Source organism: Tauraco erythrolophus, chromosome 5 (genome assembly GCF_009769465.1).
Source record: "Tauraco erythrolophus isolate bTauEry1 chromosome 5, bTauEry1.pri, whole genome shotgun sequence".
Taxonomy (NCBI): Eukaryota; Metazoa; Chordata; class Aves; order Musophagiformes; family Musophagidae; genus Tauraco; species Tauraco erythrolophus.
In genome coordinates this window covers 34,901,591-34,921,540 of record NC_141469.1, presented here as the reverse complement: position 1 = coordinate 34,921,540, position 19,950 = coordinate 34,901,591, and the positions used below count along the sequence as shown (strand labels likewise).

The following is a 19,950-nucleotide window of genomic DNA, read 5'->3' as shown; positions in this document are numbered from 1 at the left end:
ATATACTTTTTCTAGGGAGATTAAAATTTTGTCTTGACAGTAATTTAGTAATGTATTATTAGTATTCAGTATCAGCCACAATTTTATAATTCATTCAGTAGGTATTTCTCAGTTACCTAGTTAACATAAAAATCCCAAACAACCTCTGATTTTACTTCAAAAACCAATCAGCCCTTTTGTATGTCATTTGCCTTTGAGCAAATAAGAAGCTTACAAAAGTAAAATTACAGTGCTTACTCAAAAAACTAATCTCCACTGGGCTGATTTGCCACAAGCCCCTCCCCAACCTGCAGCAGTATTTTCAAAGATTCATTCTTCCTGTGGCAAATATTTCACTTGCTGTCAATCTCAATTCTTAAACCAATAAATCAAAACCATTTATTTCTTGAAATATTGAAAAATCAAGAAGCTAAAAAGCAATACTTCATTTCTTGTGTAAAGAAATACTGGATTTGTGTAAGGGAGAGAGACAGAGGACAGGACTGTTTGTGATCATGAGAAATGAAACTGGTCAGGAGCTGGTACACCAAGTCCTGTGAGTCCTCAGTGCATAGCAGGAGCAACAGCGTTTGGTACCCAGCTGCACAGCAGCACCTGGGGCAACTCCTGCTATGCATTCAGTAGCTTAAAAATTTGTAGCTGCAGGAGCTACTCAGTGGAGTGGCCATCAGCTCTAGAGGCCTTATGCTGTTTGCCATGTCCAAGGTCTCCTCTAGGTCATAGACACACAACTTCACTGGGATAAACTCTTCTACTCCCCAGAAAATCAGTTGGAATGGTCTTGTTTGCAGCACCATTAATCTGATCTGATCCAGATAGTCAGAGAAATGCCATCCACGACCCAGCTGGGTTGACTGTGCAGGGAAAACACCGTTATCCATGGCTATATGCATATGATTAGCGTAATGATGTGTGCAATATAATTCCGAGTGACTGAGGAAGTCTGCTGATATACTGAACATCCACAGCATTGGTTCTTTCAAACTAGGTCTATATAGCTTATACCTTAACTACACCAGTATATAACACCACTTCTGATAGGAATAGCAGAGTTACTACAGATATATATCAGTACAACTGAAAGTCGGGCTCCAAGGAAAAGAGAACTTCAGAAAGGATATACAGATCTCCTCAAGAGCTGCATCTCAGCGTGCTTCATTCCAGCTTCAATGTCTAAGTAAAACTGGCCTATGCTCCATTCACAGGTCATGAAATGCAGGAAGGCTGATGAGTGAAAACATTAGCCATACTTCTGAATCTCTTCAGGTTTGCTTTGTGGGTTGTTTTTTTTTTGTTTTGTTTTGTTTTTTTTTTTTTGTCTGTGTTCAGAATACTTTGTTCTAGAGGTACAGTCACCTCTGGAAGCCTCTTACTCTGTTTGTAGGAATTGCACTTATCTTCATATGTTTACTTCAGAGGCAAGATGTAGTAGCAGGAGACCAATCATTAACTAACAAGTTTGACAGGTCCCAGAACAAAACCCATCTCTCGTTATCCCAGCCTGGATTCCCAGAGATGCCAAACAGAATCCCAGAAAGTACTGCAGCAGTGAATGGGTGGAGATTGGCCAAGTCCTGGAGGAAAGCTTTATGTATCTTCATAGAGTTCTTTGCTCCTCCCTGAGTGTCTGCTCGCTGGTGACTCTCAAACTAGTTAGCTATCTAGTCTGATCTAGTGCGGTTGCTCTTATGTTGTTATAGAGTGAGCAGAAATAATGTGCAACTCTCTGCACCTGACTGTAGTCACGCTTTTCTGTGCAGAGAGCATCATTTCCTGACATAATGAAATGGGATAGAGTACTAGCTCTTTCCTGTTCGATTTTTTGATCTCTCTTGTAATCATTCACGATTCTCAGATGCACCAAAAGCTTGGGAGACAACAAAGGACCTCCACTCGCCACTCACAAGCACAGAAAAGCAGAGTGCATCAGCAGAAACACATGCTTGGAGAGAAAACTGAGTTTCACCAAGTGTTACTGTCCACCTGGATGTAGACAAGATTTCACATTTATTTCTGGATTGCTCTGATGACTCTCTTATCTAGACTAAACATTCATGGGTACACTTTGAAACATACTCATCATTTTCCCAGAAATGGGAACAGTGGTTGAATTTAAAAGCAAGTTCACAGCAGTGACTCTATCCTGCCTTCACCCTCTGCTTCATGGTAGCTGAATCACTGAAGAAATGACTCAAGACGTTTTGCCTCTCAAGACCAGAGTTGCATCAGAACCATTTTTACTGATATATAATCATATGATTCTAGACACCAGGAGAGCTCTTGAGACCCAGAGTAGACACAATGTTTCACTTACACATTTAAGGAGAGTTTTCAATCTGTAACTTCTTTTTTTTTTTTTTATTTTTATACAAAAAAGGAGCCAGATAAAATCTGCACTTTACTCAAGCAGTAACTGAAGGAAAAAATAACATCTCTCCTTACATCGGCTCAGTGCTATAACTACTTCACTTAAAATAACAAGTGTCAAAAAAGAAAAAAAAGATCTTAAACATAACTATGTATTTCCTTTTGCAGTTGTTCCAGGCTCAGTAATGCACAACATTCCAAGTACAATCAATATAACTGAAGCACTCTGTTTTTTAATGTATGTGTGTGGTGGGTTGACCCTGGCTGGATGCTTGGTGCCCACCAAAGCTGCTCTATCACTCCCAGCTAGACAGGGGAGAGAAAGTATAATGAAAGGCTCCTGGGTCAAGATAAGGACAGGGAGAGATCACTCTCTAATTACTGTCAAGGGCAAAACAGACTCAATTTAGGGAAAAATTAATTTAATTTATTATCAATCAAATCAGAGTAGGATAATGAGAAATAAACCCAAATCTTAAAAAACACCTTCCCCCCACCCCTCCCTTCTTCTTGGCCTCACCTTTAGTCCCAAATTCTCTACCTCCTCCCATCAGCGGAGCAGAGGGGTGGGGAATGGGGAGTGAAGTCAGTTCATTGCTCATTGTTTCTGCTGCTCCTTTGTCCTCAGGAAAGGACACTTCATGCTCTTCCCCTGCTCCAGCATGCGGTCCCTCCCATAGAAGACAGTCCTCCACAAACTTTTCCAATGTGAGTCCTTCCCACCTGCTACAGCTCTTCATGAACTAATCCAGCGCAGGTCCCTCCTGCAGGGTGCAGTCCTTCACCAATAAGCCACTCCAACGTAGGTCCCCTGCAAGGGGTCACAAGTCCTACCAGCAAGCCTGCTCTAGCACAGGCTTCCACCAGGGCCACAGCCTCCTTTAGGCATCCACCTGCTCCAGTGTGGGGTCCTCCGCAGGCGGCAGGTGGATCTCTGCTTCACCATTGACCTCCATGGGCTGCAGGGGGACAGCCTGCCTCACCATGGTCTTCACCACAGGCTGCTGGGGAATCTCTGCTCCGGTGCCTGGAGCACCTTCTTCACTGACTTTAGCGTCTGCAGGGCTGTTTCTCTCACATATTCTCACTCCTCTCTCTGGCTGCTGTTGCTATTGCACATCAACTTTTGCCCCTTCTTAAATATATTATCCCAGAGACGCTACCACTGTTGCTGATGGGCTTGGCCTTGGCCAGTGGTGGGTCTGTCTTGGAGCCAGCTGGCATTGACTCTATCAGACAGGGGAAGGTTGTAGCAGCTTCTCACAGAAGCCATCCCTGTAGCCATCCAGCTATCAGAACCTTGCCACACAAACCCAACACAGTGTGTTATGAAATACTGAGCTTCAGGAGGTGAGCAGACACCGTGTGCCACCTACTTTACTATTGTGCTTCAGAGATTTAACTTACTGAGAAATAAGCTTAATGCAAATAAAATGGCTTTCCCCTCCTGGCATTTGGCAGGCATACAGAAACGCAACAGAAGAGCAGAGTAGCTAGAGACACTCGCTTCTCAGAACTGTGTTTGGAAAGAATAGAAAGCATGTAAATCAAAACGAACCATCTGTGACAAGCCCTAAGCAGTGCCTCGTTTCAGAAAGTGCAAGCCTGGGAATGAAAGTGAAACTGTATGTAACTGTCAATTAAAATAATCTAATATAGACTTTTCTGCCTTTGGGGGAAGGGTGAGCACAGATTTTCTGGAAGTCCAGTCTTTTTTGTTTCCTTAGCATATATTTTACAGTTTGGGAGAACTGAATCACATCTGTAGCCAATATATATTACACACCTCATGGGAGAAAAGGTGATGGAGGAGACACTATCGTTGCAGATCACCTCTCAGCAGTTCATACGCACGACTGGTATAAGCTAACATAACTTCACATGAAAATTAATTTTAAAACAATTTCTAAGAGAAGAGTGACTTAATATTAGAATTCACCATTCCCCATTTGGGAAACATAAAACACTGTATCTTAAGACAGTTGCATTCAGAAATGAAAACCGGAGAGTTTCTGTCAGTTTACTCGGATCAGAAACAGACAGGAACGGCAGCATAGCCAAGGTAAGTAGAAACACATGGAAATTCCTGCTTGCCCAAGCACTATATATATACCATACATTGTCTGGCTGCACCTTTGGATTTACAGAGTTTAAATCAGACCAAAGTTTGGTCCTCAGAGTATTCAACAGGCAGTTCTGGGAAAGAGTCCAGAAGAATTCAGTCAGTAACCATGAAGAGTCTGTCATTTTATAAGTTACAAACTTAAGAAAAAATGTGTATTGTTAGGAAGTAAAATTACAGTTTTATTTCTTATTGAATTTGGAGCTACGCTGCAAGCTATAGAAAATACTCAGGTAATAGAACATTGTGTATACTTGCTGAATCTGGAAAATACTCCTGGGACAGCAGCTCTTAGTCTTGCCAGGATATTTTCCATAGGCACTGAGCTACAACTGTACGTGTGTGAATACTGAGTGTGTTTCAAGGCCTTCCATTTTATTGCTGCTATTTAGTAAGCCGTTTTGACAACTGAATGAGTATATGGTTATTTAAAAATGTGTAAAACTGAAAGGTATGTTAAATCTGTTTTAGCAACATTCTGGTGTTAATCCATAATTAAAACAATCAAGACAGCAGTGGAGCAGCAGTTCAAGCTCTGCTTTCCTTGAATATGTAGAGTGGTACTGGAACCAAGTCTGGTTGCAGGATTCGACCATAGCAGTGAGAAATCAGTGTATGCCTTTTGAGCAAATCACGGACTTGCCGTGAACAGATCTACTCACAGAGAGCTACGGGCATGGCTGTGGCTGCATCACCAACCCCGAGATCTCAGCTGTAACTCTTTCTTTCAGGTATTCCTTTCAAGATGAAGAAGACATGTTCATGGTGGTCGATCTCTTACTTGGAGGTGATCTGCGTTACCATTTGCAGCAGAACGTACACTTTAACGAAGCAACTGTCAAGCTGTACATTTGTGAGCTGGCACTTTCCTTGGATTATTTGCAGAGATACCACATCATTCACAGGTGAGTGAGTTTCATTTGAGGGACAAGCTGCTTTCTTTTGGCAAGTAGAGAAATGTTATCACATATCTGATTACATGGTTTTATTTATTCAAAACCTCTGAAAAGTGCTTGTTGTTATCCAAGGGTGGAATTTGGCTCTGAAAAGGTTTTTTAAAGTGTTTTCTTCCTGCGCTCATCTATTCAGTAGCCCCATATCCTTTTCGTACTACCCTTTTCTTGTTCTGATCTCATACTATGATGTATGTTTTCACTGTGGTCTTTAAACTCTAAATACAACCCAATCAGCATCCTGGCTGCTTTAAATTTATTTTGGTTCTCCAGTGTCCCAATGTTCCTGAACACTAAAGTTTTGTAATCCAGTAAAACAACTTCACAGAAACAATATCAGGGAAAGGTCACAAAACCAAAGGCTGAGAATAAAGAATAATTTGTTTACTTGCAGAATCTGCATGAAGGTCAGAAGGAGGAAGAGAGGTGGGGAAATCAGAGAAATAGTAGAAATAAATCGCAACAGTGATAGATGGTGTATCCTTTTTGCACTTCTTAGATACAACAATCTGTTATTTTTACTGCCTTGCAGCCGACAATCATAGTATTTATGTCAAAAAAAGTGTCAAGTATCAGGATCTGTTTGTTTTCCTTTAACAATTCGGCATTTAACTGAAGCAGTGGGGTAACTTCTCTTTTTATGTTAGCATAGCAACTGTGAAATTATAAAATTATGGGCTTGAGCCTCTATTTTACTCTTTTTAGGCTAAATTCAGGATATTTCTTCCTGATGTATAGTGGCCCGAGTACAAAAATAATCAGTTTTATGTGTTACCTAAGCTGGATGTGCGTTTCAGAGACTGAACTAAACTAAGTGGTGCCATAGATCTTCCAATGCCCAGTATAAGCAAATTCCTCCAAAATGGATTCATCTCGTCCACTTACCAGAGCTGCCTCATGATTTTGCAAGAAAGAACCAATAAAAAGTATGATCTGACTTTCTGAAGAGGGAGGATCCATAGGAAATCTCTCTGATATGAGGTGCAGTGGTAGACAGGTGTTCTGAACTACTGAAACTGTGCAAGACAAAATTCAAGTAAACATTGTGGCAGTTGTTTTGCTTGCAGTTAAAACTCCCACAAATGTTGCGAGCAATTTCTGAAATTTTGTGTCTTTAGCACACTGTTATTATTTCAGTACATTTCCATGTATTTTGCATTTTTTTTCCTTTCTCAGTGAATATTTTAAAAGTGGAGCTTAGAATTTCAGCTGACCTTTGTTTCTATGCCTTAAGGAATGTTCTTGGCAAAAAACAAATTGATGAGCATTTTTCTCACCATTTTAATGACGAGACATTTTATGCAAATAGGCTGTCAAAACATTCATGAGAGAATCCAGTTCGTAATCAAAACTGGTATTTTGCAACAAGCTTGTGACTTCAAAATGTTTCACAGAAAAGCCTGTGAAAGGTGGCAGATGTCTTGAGAGAATGAAGGATTGGATTGAAGTCGTTGTGGTTGTTTATAGTTTTTCGTGACAGTGTTTGCATTGCCATGGTCCAACTGTGAAATTGGGCAAGACACTCTGTTCTCTTCTGTGTTACTTAATCATGACTAGTAGGCACTTGATTTTACTTGATTTTCTCTTTTGCACTGTTTGTAATATGGAGTAGCACCACTATCTTCAACACTTGTTGATTTACATCAAGGCAGCGGAAGGCATGGGGTCCAGAGCTAGTTGTTGGCTCCATTTGGGGGAAAGTTCCGGGGTTTGTTTTTTGCTGTCCCTCTACACCAAAACTTTTCACAAAACCAGATGTGTCAGAATACCTGTTAGCCTGTGGTGGATCTCACTGGCTGGTCAGCTAGGATTACTGTTTAGGGTATAGGGGATCTGATTCAGGACTCTGCTATGTCATAGAAGAGATGTTTATTTTGAAGGTGTCAGACCTGAGATTTGAGCATGGCACCCCCACTTCACTGCTTACTGCCCAATTCTCCCAACTGTGGCACGAGGAGCCTTTCATCTCTCATCTTCCCACCAATTGCCAAAAAATCCCAAATGATCCACAGACCGGTGAACACGTTATTTACCCAGGAGAGTCCCAGCACATTGTGCCTTCTTCCTTGCCACCGCCTGGAACAGCATTCTGTGGGATGGGTCTTCAGTTGCCATAAATCTCTGTAACACAGCTGGCATCAAGAGCACAACGCTGGTTCGAATTGGCTCAGGAACTGAGCCAGCGGTGATGCACGGTGAGGAGATTATGTGTGGTCATGACTTTACCATTGCAAACACACCATCTCAGTCAGATATTAAACTAATGAGCTGGTTGATGTTTTTACCTTGTGGTAGCAGACATCAGCAATATCTTTGTGACCAAGGGCTTCCAGTCAGCATTCACGTGCTAACCTACAAAACTGTATTAGATCTTTCACTTTTAAATGAGTGCATTGGCAGAAAAAGGGGGAAAAAAGGTTAGTGAGTCAAAGAGTCATTGAGAGAGCCCCCTATAAATTTTGTCTGTGCTACAAAGAAAGAATAGTTGAATGATTCATCAGACTGGGTAGGTGGATTTTCAAATTGCAGTATTGTAAAGAGCTGAATATATGATGTGTGAGTCAGGAACTTAACTCCTCCTCAATATTTACAGACGTGTATGAAATGCGTTCAGGTTTCCATTACTATTGCATCCGGCAACATGACAGAATGGTTTTTTTTGCAAGATTAACCTGCAGCCCCAAGAGTTTGCTATAAAAGGAAGTGGTGATGAAGGAGACAGGAATTATCAGGCATGTATGAATGGATATACCAGTGTTCGGATCTGTGCTATGCCAACTCCCCTTGGAGATGCCATACAATGCCTCCATATTTGGCGATGTGGTCAGTGTTGTGTACTTTGAATGTGGCAATCATTTCAGCAATAGAAGTATTGTCTCTGCAGGGACAACTTTAACCATAAATATGAAACTTGTCATTTTTATTAATCACATCCATGTATATAAATCCATATTTGTCATTCACAGTCCTGTAATAGTGGATTTATTTATTATGGCACAATAATGAATGCTGCACTGTGTCTCACTTGCAGCTCTGTTGTAAATGTTTGCATTTACACAGATGTTCAGCCAGAATTATAAAAACTTTAAAAAGAAAAGCTGTAAGTTTCAAGCTATGATCCGAAGAGTATTCTGGGCAATTTTTTTTCACTTAACTTACAGAACTAATATTGAGATATCTCTAAATTGTTGGTCACAGGTAACAGCTACATCACAAAACTCTATTTCCCCACAGCCCTGTTATAATAATATTTTATCCATATTTCTTAAATGAAAAATTAATTCTTTAAAAATCGGATGAGTGGTGTTTATTATAGACCTTTGGATCCAGTACACACAGAAAGGCTTCTGATAATTCACGTGGTTTTATTAATTCTCAAATCGTAGATCAAACCCAGCATTCTGCATTAGTGGACATCAAGTTTCCAGACGGTATGACTAAATACATTCTTTCCAGTGCTGCTTGTATAATGTCAGTGAATAACACGTTGGACAAAAGTTTTCCCATCAAAGGCTGAATAAACTTGTTTCAGCCATGAGTAACTCAACCTCCTCCTTTCACAAATGTTGCTGTTCATACATTTCAATAAAACCACCTGCTTCCTCACTAAAGTAGACTGCCCATTTTCATTCAGCCAGTTCCTCCAGCAGCAGTTCCAGTGTTGTCTCTCCCAGGACGCTCCTGCAGATAGAGCCTTGGCTCAGAGCAGGGCTGGCCCTGCAGTGCGGCGGCTGCTGCCCAAGTAACATGCTCGTGCTGATACCATCACGGTTTCTCTTTCAAAGGGGGCAAGTGTTAACTGCATTGCCCTTACAATTTTTCATCATCATTTGGCTCTTATCGGTTTTCATCTGCTCAGAAAGGAGGCTGGATGTGGCAGATGCCTGGAAAGAAAATTGCAGTAACCTTCCAGCACAATTTTAGGGTACTGGACTAGCTGCTTGATCTGCATGCTTAGAGCTTTCTTATTTCAGTGGAGGGTTTTCTATGTAAAACCATTTGTGTGTGTATGTGTACATATATAAGCATACATATAAATTTTTGGTCGAAGAACGATATAACTGGAATTGGTCCGACTTGGCAGGTCTGTGCTGTGTGGCTGCTGTGATCACCACCCTGTTTTCTATTCCTACAAGTTCTGCTTCCAATGGAAAGCTGTTCCAGCTCCAAACAGCTACTCAGCAGCAGTGCAGAGTGGGCAAAAGCTAATGGAAAACAGTGACAAATCAAGTATTACATTTTCCTCTGCCAGCTGATCCACTGCAGAGTAAGGGTGTCTTGCTGCTACCAGCTAGACAAGATGTACTCTTCGTTCAGCACTGCTAGGCCAGGCTATGGTATAGGAGATTCCTGTTTGATCATTATCATTGAGCCTTTCAAGGTGTCCAGCAGTCTGTTGAAATAATATATCTAAATGATTAGACTCTTCTTTAAAATGGGCTTTCCCAGTCTCACTCGTGACACTATATATCGAAAGAACAAACTCTAATTTAAAATGTTCCCTTCATAACACTGTTTATTTAGTATGTAAGCAGTTTTGGGAATTATTGAAAATGGAGAATTTGCCCTTTTTTGTTTCACACAGATGTCACAGGCAGAATAGTACCAGCCTGCGATTTACCAGGATGTATTAAAAGGACATAGTTCCTTACAGATTTCAACTCATACTAATAGATTTTTTCTTGCTAATAAGCATGTGCAGATGAAGAAGAAAATCTAGCATAGTCTGAAGTAGATGCAATGGGAAAAAAAGTAGTCATAATTTGACTGCTATTCATAAGCACTGCCAAAGGTCATGACAGGTCAAGAAGCCTGTCCATGTAATTTTCTTAGTTTGTCTTCCCGTGTCTCTTCCATGTCTTTGTATTATGTTCTTTAAACAAGTGGAAGCCCACATCATTTCCAAGGACAAATTGCAGGAACTGAGCAATGAGTTATGTAAGAGAAGCAAATTAGAAAACATAACAAAATCAGCCAAAAAAGAAACACCATGCAAACCACGAAGCACAGAAAACCTGCTGAATGCTTATGAACCAGCACTGATTAAAAAGAAAGTGATTCACAAATTGTAGGCACAAAAGGTATGTAAATTTCAGTTGTGTCCTTAAAAAAAGAATTAGATATCACAAGATATGAATATGCAGAGAACAAGCCTTTCAACTTTTGAGCAGAGTTCTCTACCTACAAGAACAAATTAATTTACTTCTGTATGGCAACAATAAAAGAAAAAGTTATTTGTTTGATGTACCAGGTGACATACTGCAAATTAATTAAGTTGGTTTGGAAACCCACTGAGATGTCAATATCCAGAGACTAGATTACTGATGAAGTAGAACCATCTGTACTGGGGAAGAGACACAGGGAGCGCTCTGAGAAGTGCGGTGCTCCAGTCCTGCCACTGGCACTGATAGAATTGTTTGTTTTGGGCACTGTGTGCTCTCCCTTCATCACCTACATGATATACCAGAGGACATCCACCACACCCTCACTTCTTTCACAACCCGTGGTTGAGGCATCCTCGTTGCAGCCAGCAGAGGGATTGCTTGGTTCCTTACAGCTTTCAAGTGAGTAGATGAAGTTGATCCTTGGCCCTTTCTTTCATTCTCCTTCTTCTCATTACTGCAAAGTTGTAAGAATGTGCTTACATGAAATATTTTCTTTAGCCAAGGAAAACTCATCTCGCAAACCCTGCATCATTTAAAATTTAGATGTCCAGTCAACATCAGGAGAGAGATCTGAACTATATACTGAGCTTGGCCAACTATCTTGCGTTAGATGACAAACTTCTGTTGGCTAAAGAAAACCTAAATTGACTCCATCCTAGATGTCTGTTTGTGCTCTGTACAGCTCCAGACAAGTGTTCTTCACAATAAAAGAAGTAATTTCTGTAATTGTAGTTGTTTTTCTTATTGCTTGCTTCTCTATTTAAAAGCAGACACCCAGACAAGCCTAGATATGATCTAGACAGAGGAGTATACAACATGCATCGAGAAAAAGTTACTAAATCTTCTATAATGCAACTAGAGAGAATTTCAAACAATTTTATCTGAATTCTAATTTTTACACACTGATTTAAAGATTTTCCTGAATCCTTTCTCACCTCACTGTCATGTAGCTGCAACCAACAATATAAACATGAAAAATCTTGGTTTTTGTAAAGCTCTACAATCACGATAGCATCACTAGAGAACTGTAGACTTATACATGTCTGACTTGCTCCTGCTAGTTGTAGCTCCATACTCCTCATGACTGGAAAACACAGGTCTCAGAGCAAGGTAAAGCATTTCCATAGAAGGAATCAGCACTTCATGCTGTTCATGGCTAAGTACACAGGAAGGAGAGGCAGCGTAGAGAAACTGAGACCCGGGCAAATTCAGACTCTCTGTCACATCAGGAGGTACAAATCTTTTTGGAAATGGGCAACAAAAAGCTAGCAGGAAATTAGCTTGTCATAGACCTTGCTGCTGCAGTGAGTGTGACAGCCAGCATCCTGGGGATGCCAGAAGGTCCACTGGTGCTTGGGCTCAGCACATTCTTTTCTCTGGAGTGTGCTCAAGGGGAACATGTAAACTCCATGTAGATTTTATACAGTTTGCCGGTTCCATGCTCTGCATTTCCTGCTTTCCAGTCACTATGGCAGGGAGTACACTGTTGTTTCGTTTTTTTTCATCTATGTCTGTCTACCAGAGGGCTTATATCCCATCCTTACGTTTCTTCTGGGGTTATAGTGACTTGCTTCTATGAATTACTTCCATTTTTTGCAGAGTGCACACCAGCCTAAATGTCACCTGTCACCTGTCATCACCTGTCTATGTTACTGTTTTTCCCCTTCTTCTGACTTTCTTTAATAATCCCTTTACATTAACTTACCTTTTAGGAAGCGAAGTCTCAACAAGCAGTTTTCAGGGCACATGATACATATTAAAATACTACATGTCCCTCATCTCCACAATTTATCACCCTATTGATGGATAATGAAATTAAATGGATTCCTTCCTTCCTTCTCCCACTTCTCAGTGTTGAAATTCAATCATGAATCATTTTCAAAGATTGAGACACTGAAGCAGAAGATGCTGGCAGAATTGAAGCAGAGCTTTATATACAAGATTATCTCAGGTCTCCATCCACAAATCTGATCTGGTTTATGCTAGTTTTCTGCTTCAGCATATTGCTAGTTTCTTCATGGCAAACGCAGTGTGAGTGTTACCAGAACCATCTTTCTTTCACGGAAATCCATTTTACAAATTTCTTGGTGCTGCTTTAAAGCTTCAAGTGGTTTTCCTGTAGGCATCTGCTCCTGACCTATGTATACTAGCAAAGACCACTGTATTAATAGCATGATGGCTTTGTAATTCTAAATCCAATTACCAAGAGTGTTAATATCTACATTTAAATAATTTTGAATAAGCAATTAAGATTATTAGGCACTTCTAAAGAGGCATAACAGTATCCAAAATATTAATTGCCTACCTGATATGGCACTGCCTGGTTTACTGTGGTTTTGTGCCCCTCCACACCCCCGCCCCTGCCATCCCAGGGTGGTTCTGCTGTCCTGACCTCCCCGGGGCCAGCTGGGAGGGGAGGAGAGGCTGAACGAAAGCTCCTCTCACCACCAAGATCAAATTAGCAGTGAAGTGAACTCTTGTTTTACAGGGGAGAGGAAAAGAGCCTGCCCCCCTCTGGTACAACATTGGTCTTTTTTTCCAAAGCTTTGGTGTTGATGTTACATTAAAAGTATTCTGGCATGTTTGCTATTAGCATCTTGGAAATGTCACAACATCACGGCTGTACACAGGCATGTTCTCTCCACTGAAGAGACAGATTTGCATGCAATGTGCTTGAGTCATTTTTGTTTGTAGTCAGTGAAGAAATTTAAAATCTTTGATTGAAGTATATAGATGGAGGGAGGGAATATGGAAAAAAAATGTAAAATTCAGGCTGAGCAAAGTATAAACCAACTGCAGCATATGGACAATTGCTTCTTTCTCCAGTTTCTGCTTTTATGGTTGCAACATTTTTTCAGCTTGGATGAGCAATACATACCTGGAGTATTCTATCATTCCCTTGGAGATTTCCTTACAGCATAAGTTTTGTTTTAATATATGGTAAAATCACAAAGACTTGAGGCAAAAAGTGCACATTTACATTATTTCCTCATGACTGCAGTATTCTTTTATATATTAGGAATTGAGTAGATTGTCCATGGTGTGGTAGAAGGCATTTCATTAAAGGATGTTGCAATTTACGGTGCCTTCTTGCCTTAGAAATATATTCAGCAGCTTTCAGTACAAGTTTGATATTTCAAGTGAGATATCGTCTGCCTTGTACAATTTTTGACTTAGCAGATATATGGAGGGATGAGTAAGAGTGGGAGTTGTAACACTGATCATCTGACAGAGTTTCATCTTTCAAAACAAATCATCTGGTGGGCAGGGACTGTAATTAAGATACAGATTGCCACATATTTTGTTCTGCTGAAGCTGCCTTCTTGACTTTTTTATCTTGCATTTATTCTCTGTATCCTTTCTCGGGAGCTCCTCGGGGCATTCCCTCAAGGTTATTTTCAAACATATCTATATCCTCTGTGAACTCCTGTCTCAGCTTCCCTGGATGGGTTTTACAGTAGCTCAAAACTTTGATGCTGTATGACTGACAGTCCTACCGATGAGCCTCCGTTTCTCCCAACAGTGACTAGGAGGGCTGAAGAAGAGACCAGGGAGTGCAGAGTGTGGGGTGGGGTGTGGGTGAGGGAAAGCTGCTGTGGAGAGGATCAATCCCTGCAAATCAAAATCAGGAGTGACCAGAGAGAGTGCTGAATGTGGGAGAGAGACAGCATGAAGTTAGGGGTGAAATAACAGGGGAATTAGGGGGCTGATGCCACTGTATGAATTCCAAGTCAGAACAACAAGGTTTAATGAAGGCTGAGTGGTTTTGAATATGTCTCTGATGGTCATTGTCTACATCAAGTAGCTTTATTCACAGTCTGTGGAAAACCTTGCTCAGATATCAAATCAATAGGTCTACTCAATGAGTGTCAGAGGTGTATTTTGAATGCAAGTCAATAAACAATAATTGACTTATTGTCATAATCAATAACATTTACTAATACTCACTTAGCAAGACTCGGTGAGTAGAAAACCTGTTGCCAGAATACTGCACTTCTCAGCTTTTATGCTAATTAAATATATTAGTTATCTGGAGTTCTGCCTTTAAAATCTACAGAGACTCACAGCTTGCCTCTTAATTTGAGATGCTACAGAATTTTCCCCTGATGGTGGTCTTTCAACTCTCCTGCAAGCCTACTCAGCCGAAGAAACACTACACAGACCAACCCCAATGCAGGCACATGCACTTACATATGTATAGAGAGTTGAACACTAATTAAAGTACAAGCTTATTTCCCTGAGTCCCATAGTCCCTCTACTGCTGAAGCTAAGAATTATGGGCATGTAGGTAAGGATGTCCATTTCCGGCCAACAGTCTTTTATCCTATCATTATTGTTTAATGTTTGCTTTTGGAAGATACCATGTCAGAAAGGAACAGCATATGAGATCTAAAGCTGAAAAAATGAATTATTAAGCCTTGGTTTTCTAGATTTTTGAATATATACATCAAACCCGTGTAATTCTTTAGTTAATGGGGAGAATAGTGGTGCTTAGTCATTGTCTGCTCTTCTCTCCTAAGAAATGCTCGGTCACTAGTTTCCTTATATCAGACAAGATTTTGTCTCCCTGAGATGAAATGTGGCTCCAGTTGTACAAAAGCAGCTCTGTGTGACAGTGCCAGGTTCCCTGAATGCCACAGACAGCTGGGCTTGTGATGGCCACCTGTCTGGAGGGGAGCGAGGAACCCATAGGGTCCTTCCTCAGACATCCCCCTCTTAACCTCACCTGGCTAGAAGACCATACAAAACCTCAGAGGCTTTCATGCCAAAAATGAGGAGGATGTTTTATTTGATGGCACCAACTAAAGAAATTCTTAAGCGTGCAAGCTATTTTGACTACAGCACAATTTATCATGTATGAAGGACTGCGTTCTTCGTGGTGTGAGGTGACGTCAAACAAGACAATGAGCGCCAGAAGCGTGACTCCTGCAAGAGGCTTAAATACCTGCCTGCACTTCTGTGATAACACATTACAATAATTTGACTCGAGAACGTCCCCAGTTTTCATAATTCCACACAGCATGCAAGATATTTCATATGTTTTTAAAAACTTATTTCACAGCTCACCAAAATCTAAATGCAGGAGTCTGTATTTTTTTTTAGTTGACTGTTCAAGCAAGTGAATACTTAGACAACATAGCCAACAGAGTCTGAAAAACTATTCAGCTCATCCAAACCTAGACATTTAGTCATCTGAATGGCTCTTTACGCTCCAGTGACTGTGTTGTTTATACATCCATTGACTACAAATGGGAATATAGATGCCTAATTCAAAGTAGAACCTAATCCAAGTATCTTAATCTGAGAGCTGAATCCTATCTTTTTTTTCAGTTGAATAAGTAGCAAGAATAATTCTTATAATAATTTCAGTACAAGTAGTTACTGTAACAGCAGTTTCTCTGCACAGTCTAGTTTAAAAACATCTTCACCAGTACTGTATCCCTGCCTAGTAATCTTAACCAGGACGTTGCTACTACAGTCTATGGACTCGAGTAATATTGCCAATCTTTCATTCCTTGTTCAGGTTCATTAAGAGGAGTTGGAATGCTTGGTTGCTTGATTCCGAGCAATATGTTTTTGACATCTCTTAGAACAGGGAGACTTCTTAAAAAGGTAGTATGCCGGAATATAAATTGTGGTTTGAGTCAAATGTATCCTGCCAAGTCTCATCTATCTTAAACAGCAGTCTCAGGAACACATGTATTTATTGCTCTGGGAGTTTCTTTGTAAATGTTCCTTCTTAAAAACATCCAAAGTAATTCTTAGAACTAATCCTTTCCAGGATAGGCGAGGCTGGCGGTAGAAAAGTGTCATGAGATTTCTGTTCAAACATTAAGGATTGGTTGGAGGGAGAAAACGCAGCATAAAATCAGATATTTGCTCCTCAGTTTGAAAGAATTAATCCATCTGTTGGTGGATTTCACAAGACGACCTGCCAGCTTCTACTGACATTTCAGGTAATAGCAGGTCAGGTTTTTTAATTGTTTACCAGATACCATTTTCTTTTCAAGCATAGTCTGTACACCTCTCAGCCCTGTCTGCAGCAGCTCACTTTTACATATATTGAATCTACAAAACCACTCAGAAGTGGAAGCATAGGCAGGACACCAAAGCTCATTTGACTGTGGAACATATTCAGCCTCCTCTCTGTGATATGTCCTGCTTGTGTATATTACAGAGTCTGAAGTGATCGATTTGAGGAATAAAGGCCCAAACACTTATACCCATGGTTCTCACATCACAGGCGTGAGCCAGTGGGACACGATGGCAGTGGTGAGGGTGATGGGGAATCTGACATTCATGCTAGTGTTTGGGGTTTTGGATCAGAATGAACAGCACAGCATCCCAGGGTTGTTTTCTGCTTGCTGGCCCACAGCCCTTCTCCCCCACCACACCACACTGCCGAAACTTGGATCAGCACAAATGTGCTTAATGGGAAGCTTCACTGCTGCATTGCAGGGATGACTGCCCAGGCACTTGCTGAAAATCTGGGACCTTTGGAAGTTGCTGTTGTCTTCCTTGGCCTGCACATGATGTCCACCGTGCTGTACTGTAATTTAATTGCCAGCTATGTCAGCTGTAATTAATTGCACTTTGGTACTGATGAAGGAAACAGTTGTTAAACAATGTAATATTATTATTGTGTATAACGGTGTTCTAAAAGGTGTCTGAGGAACTTTTATGTATAAAAGTTGGTAGGGCCTTTAAGGCAAACTTTAGGGATATTATTCAGTAATTGTAGACTATGAACAGTGGTTGACGTAAGCACACGTGTGTGTTTGGAATTCTGTATATTTTCTTCTTGAGTTTGTCTGATAAGCTGAGCAAACTCTTGGAGATGTGATACATCTGAACAGATTTATTCTGTATTTCCTTCAGCGAAAAACAAAGGAGCAGCTATATGAATTTCAGCCATTGAGAAACACCACACTTTCGATGCTAGCTTTTTACAGCAGACAAAGCAAAATGTGCTTCTCAGTAACAATGCTCTCATGATTTATCTTTAGGCAGAGGACAGACATCATCAGTTTCTTTTCTCATTTACTTTCACACTTAGATTTCTGCCTGTACAAATCAGAAGAAGGCTTATGCCTTTTACTGGAAGGAGACTGATACTCGTGCAGTTGCTGGCAGAGTACACGCTGAGTACATTCTCCCCCTTACTCCTAGTCAAAAGCTCTTACACGGTATCTCTGAGGAAAGAGGCATCACCGTTGCACCGTATATGCTTTCTTGCTGGACCAGATCATTCTTTCCAAATGCCACTCTCCAGTTAATGTCTAATGAGTCGTGCACCTCCCGTGGTTATCAGAGATGTCACCTGTTCCTGAAAGCTGATTCACAAGTAGGGGTATGACTCTTGTACACACAGAAGGTCTCAGCAATACTTGACGCTACAACACAGAAAAGATTAGAGTCATCAGCTGTGAGATTATCAACAAATTACTGCTACGTGGTGATTCTGCATGACTCCTTCAAATGCTTTGGAGAAGCATTTGGCTGAAAATACTTTTTAATTTGAAATGTGGTGATGTTTTCATAGATTTCATAGATTTCATAGATTTCTAGGTTGGAAAAGACCTTAGAGATCATCCAGTCCAACCGTCCCTAATCCCCCATTAAACCATATCCCTAAGTAGTTCATCCACCCTTTTCTTAAACACATTCAGGGATGGGGACTCAACCACCTCCCTGGGCAGCCTATTCCAGTGGCTGACAACCCTTTCAGAGAAGAAATACTTTCTCATATCCAACCTGAATCTTCCCTGACTAAGCTTATACCCATTTCCTCTTGTTCTATCACTCAACACTAATGTAAAGAGCCCTTCCCCTACCTCCCCACCATCCCTTCTCAAGTATTTGTAGGCTGTAATCAGGTCTCCCCTCAGCCTCCTCTTCTCCAGGCTAAACAGCCCCAACTCCCTTAGCCACTCCTCATAAGTTTTATTTTCCAGCCCCTTCACCAGTTTAGTCGCCCTTCTTTGGACCTGCTCCAGGAGCTCAATATCTCTCTTAAAGCGAGGGGCCCAAAACTGGACACAGTATTCCAGGTGCGGCCTCACCAGTGCCAAGTACAATCAGGCATCATTACAGTGGCATCATTACAGTGTTGAGAGTTGTTCAAGGTTCCCCTCAGAGTTATCCAAAAGTCCAGGGGCTGTAATCATGTCTAGCATTAGCAATAGAAAGCAGTTTTAGTAAAGGAAGTGGCACATTTGTCATTACTTTGAGTCCTTCAGGCAAGATGAAAACTAACCATCGGATTGCCTGCAAGTCGTTTGTGCTGGTTAATGCTCACTTGGAAAAGGACCACTGTGTCCAGAAGAGGAATCCTTGATAACATAGTCAGGGCTTTGTTATGTAAAAGCTCAGTTTATGTGGCCACAGTGGTACTTTCCAATCCCAGTCTCTGAGATATTATAGAATGCAACACAGAGGGGGTAAAGCGCAGCTTCACGCTCCCCTTTGGACAAATCTTTCTAGCTTTTATAGCATGTAAGAATGTTCACCCGTTTTTCTTGCTATTGCAGTATACAATTATCTATGTAATAAGTCATATTGGATCTTCAGGAAGAGCAAAGTAATGAAATATTCTCTATTTAATATTTTTTTAAATTTTAATGTCTATGCAAATTCAGGAGCTGAACCTAGCCAAAGACGACTATTATCTTGCTATGTGTACCAGAAATGTAAAAGACTCAGCATACGATTCCTGTTTTTAAAAAGGTCATTTTTTTAACCTGGGATAACAGTATCTACCATAGCCATTTCTCTAAGCTAAAATTGGCAGTTTCCAAAGACCACTGGCCATTCAGACGAATGTAGATATCATTACTGCCACCTATTGTTACAAGTGGAGAACTGAAGATGTTTTCATAATTGTGTTTTTCCAAATGGAGATATAATTGGAAAATAACAAGCTTGTTCCAGTTGAGGTATTTGTAAATAAACATGTTTTGGTGCTTTCTTTGACAGCTCTGTTTTCAGAGCTGTGTAAAATTGGCTAGTATGAGAGCTAAGAAAATCCAAGATCTTCGTGAACACCTGATAAAAAATAGTACTAAACTAAAAAGGCACCACAGGCACCATAATGCTCAGCATCACAGTAGCATATTTCTATATATATAGGTATTACAATCCAAAGCCACCCTTTAGAGGTACATAGGAAGAGGTAGGGTCTTCAGAGGCCTTCATCAGTGAGAGCTTTTGCACTTGTCATAATTATTAGAGCAGTTATATCTTGCATACATACTAGAAAATGATCTTGTTGCCACAGAGGTTGCCACAGAGAAGGAAAGGCTCCAAAGTGTGATAATGGGCTGGGTAATAGGATCCTATCCAG

General features: G+C 40.7%; 1 protein-coding gene across 2 annotated transcripts in view; it reads left to right on the top strand.

Moving 5' to 3' along the window:
* The window catches only part of STK32B (serine/threonine kinase 32B), a 189,760-nt gene that overhangs the window by 92,678 nt on the left and 77,132 nt on the right, over positions 1-19,950 (top strand). For both annotated transcript variants that reach the window (XM_086611681.1, XM_086611682.1), the window contains one exon: positions 5,221-5,394. In XM_086611681.1, coding sequence (XP_086467807.1) covers positions 5,221-5,394 — 174 coding nt within the window. The remainder of the gene's footprint in view (positions 1-5,220; positions 5,395-19,950) is intronic.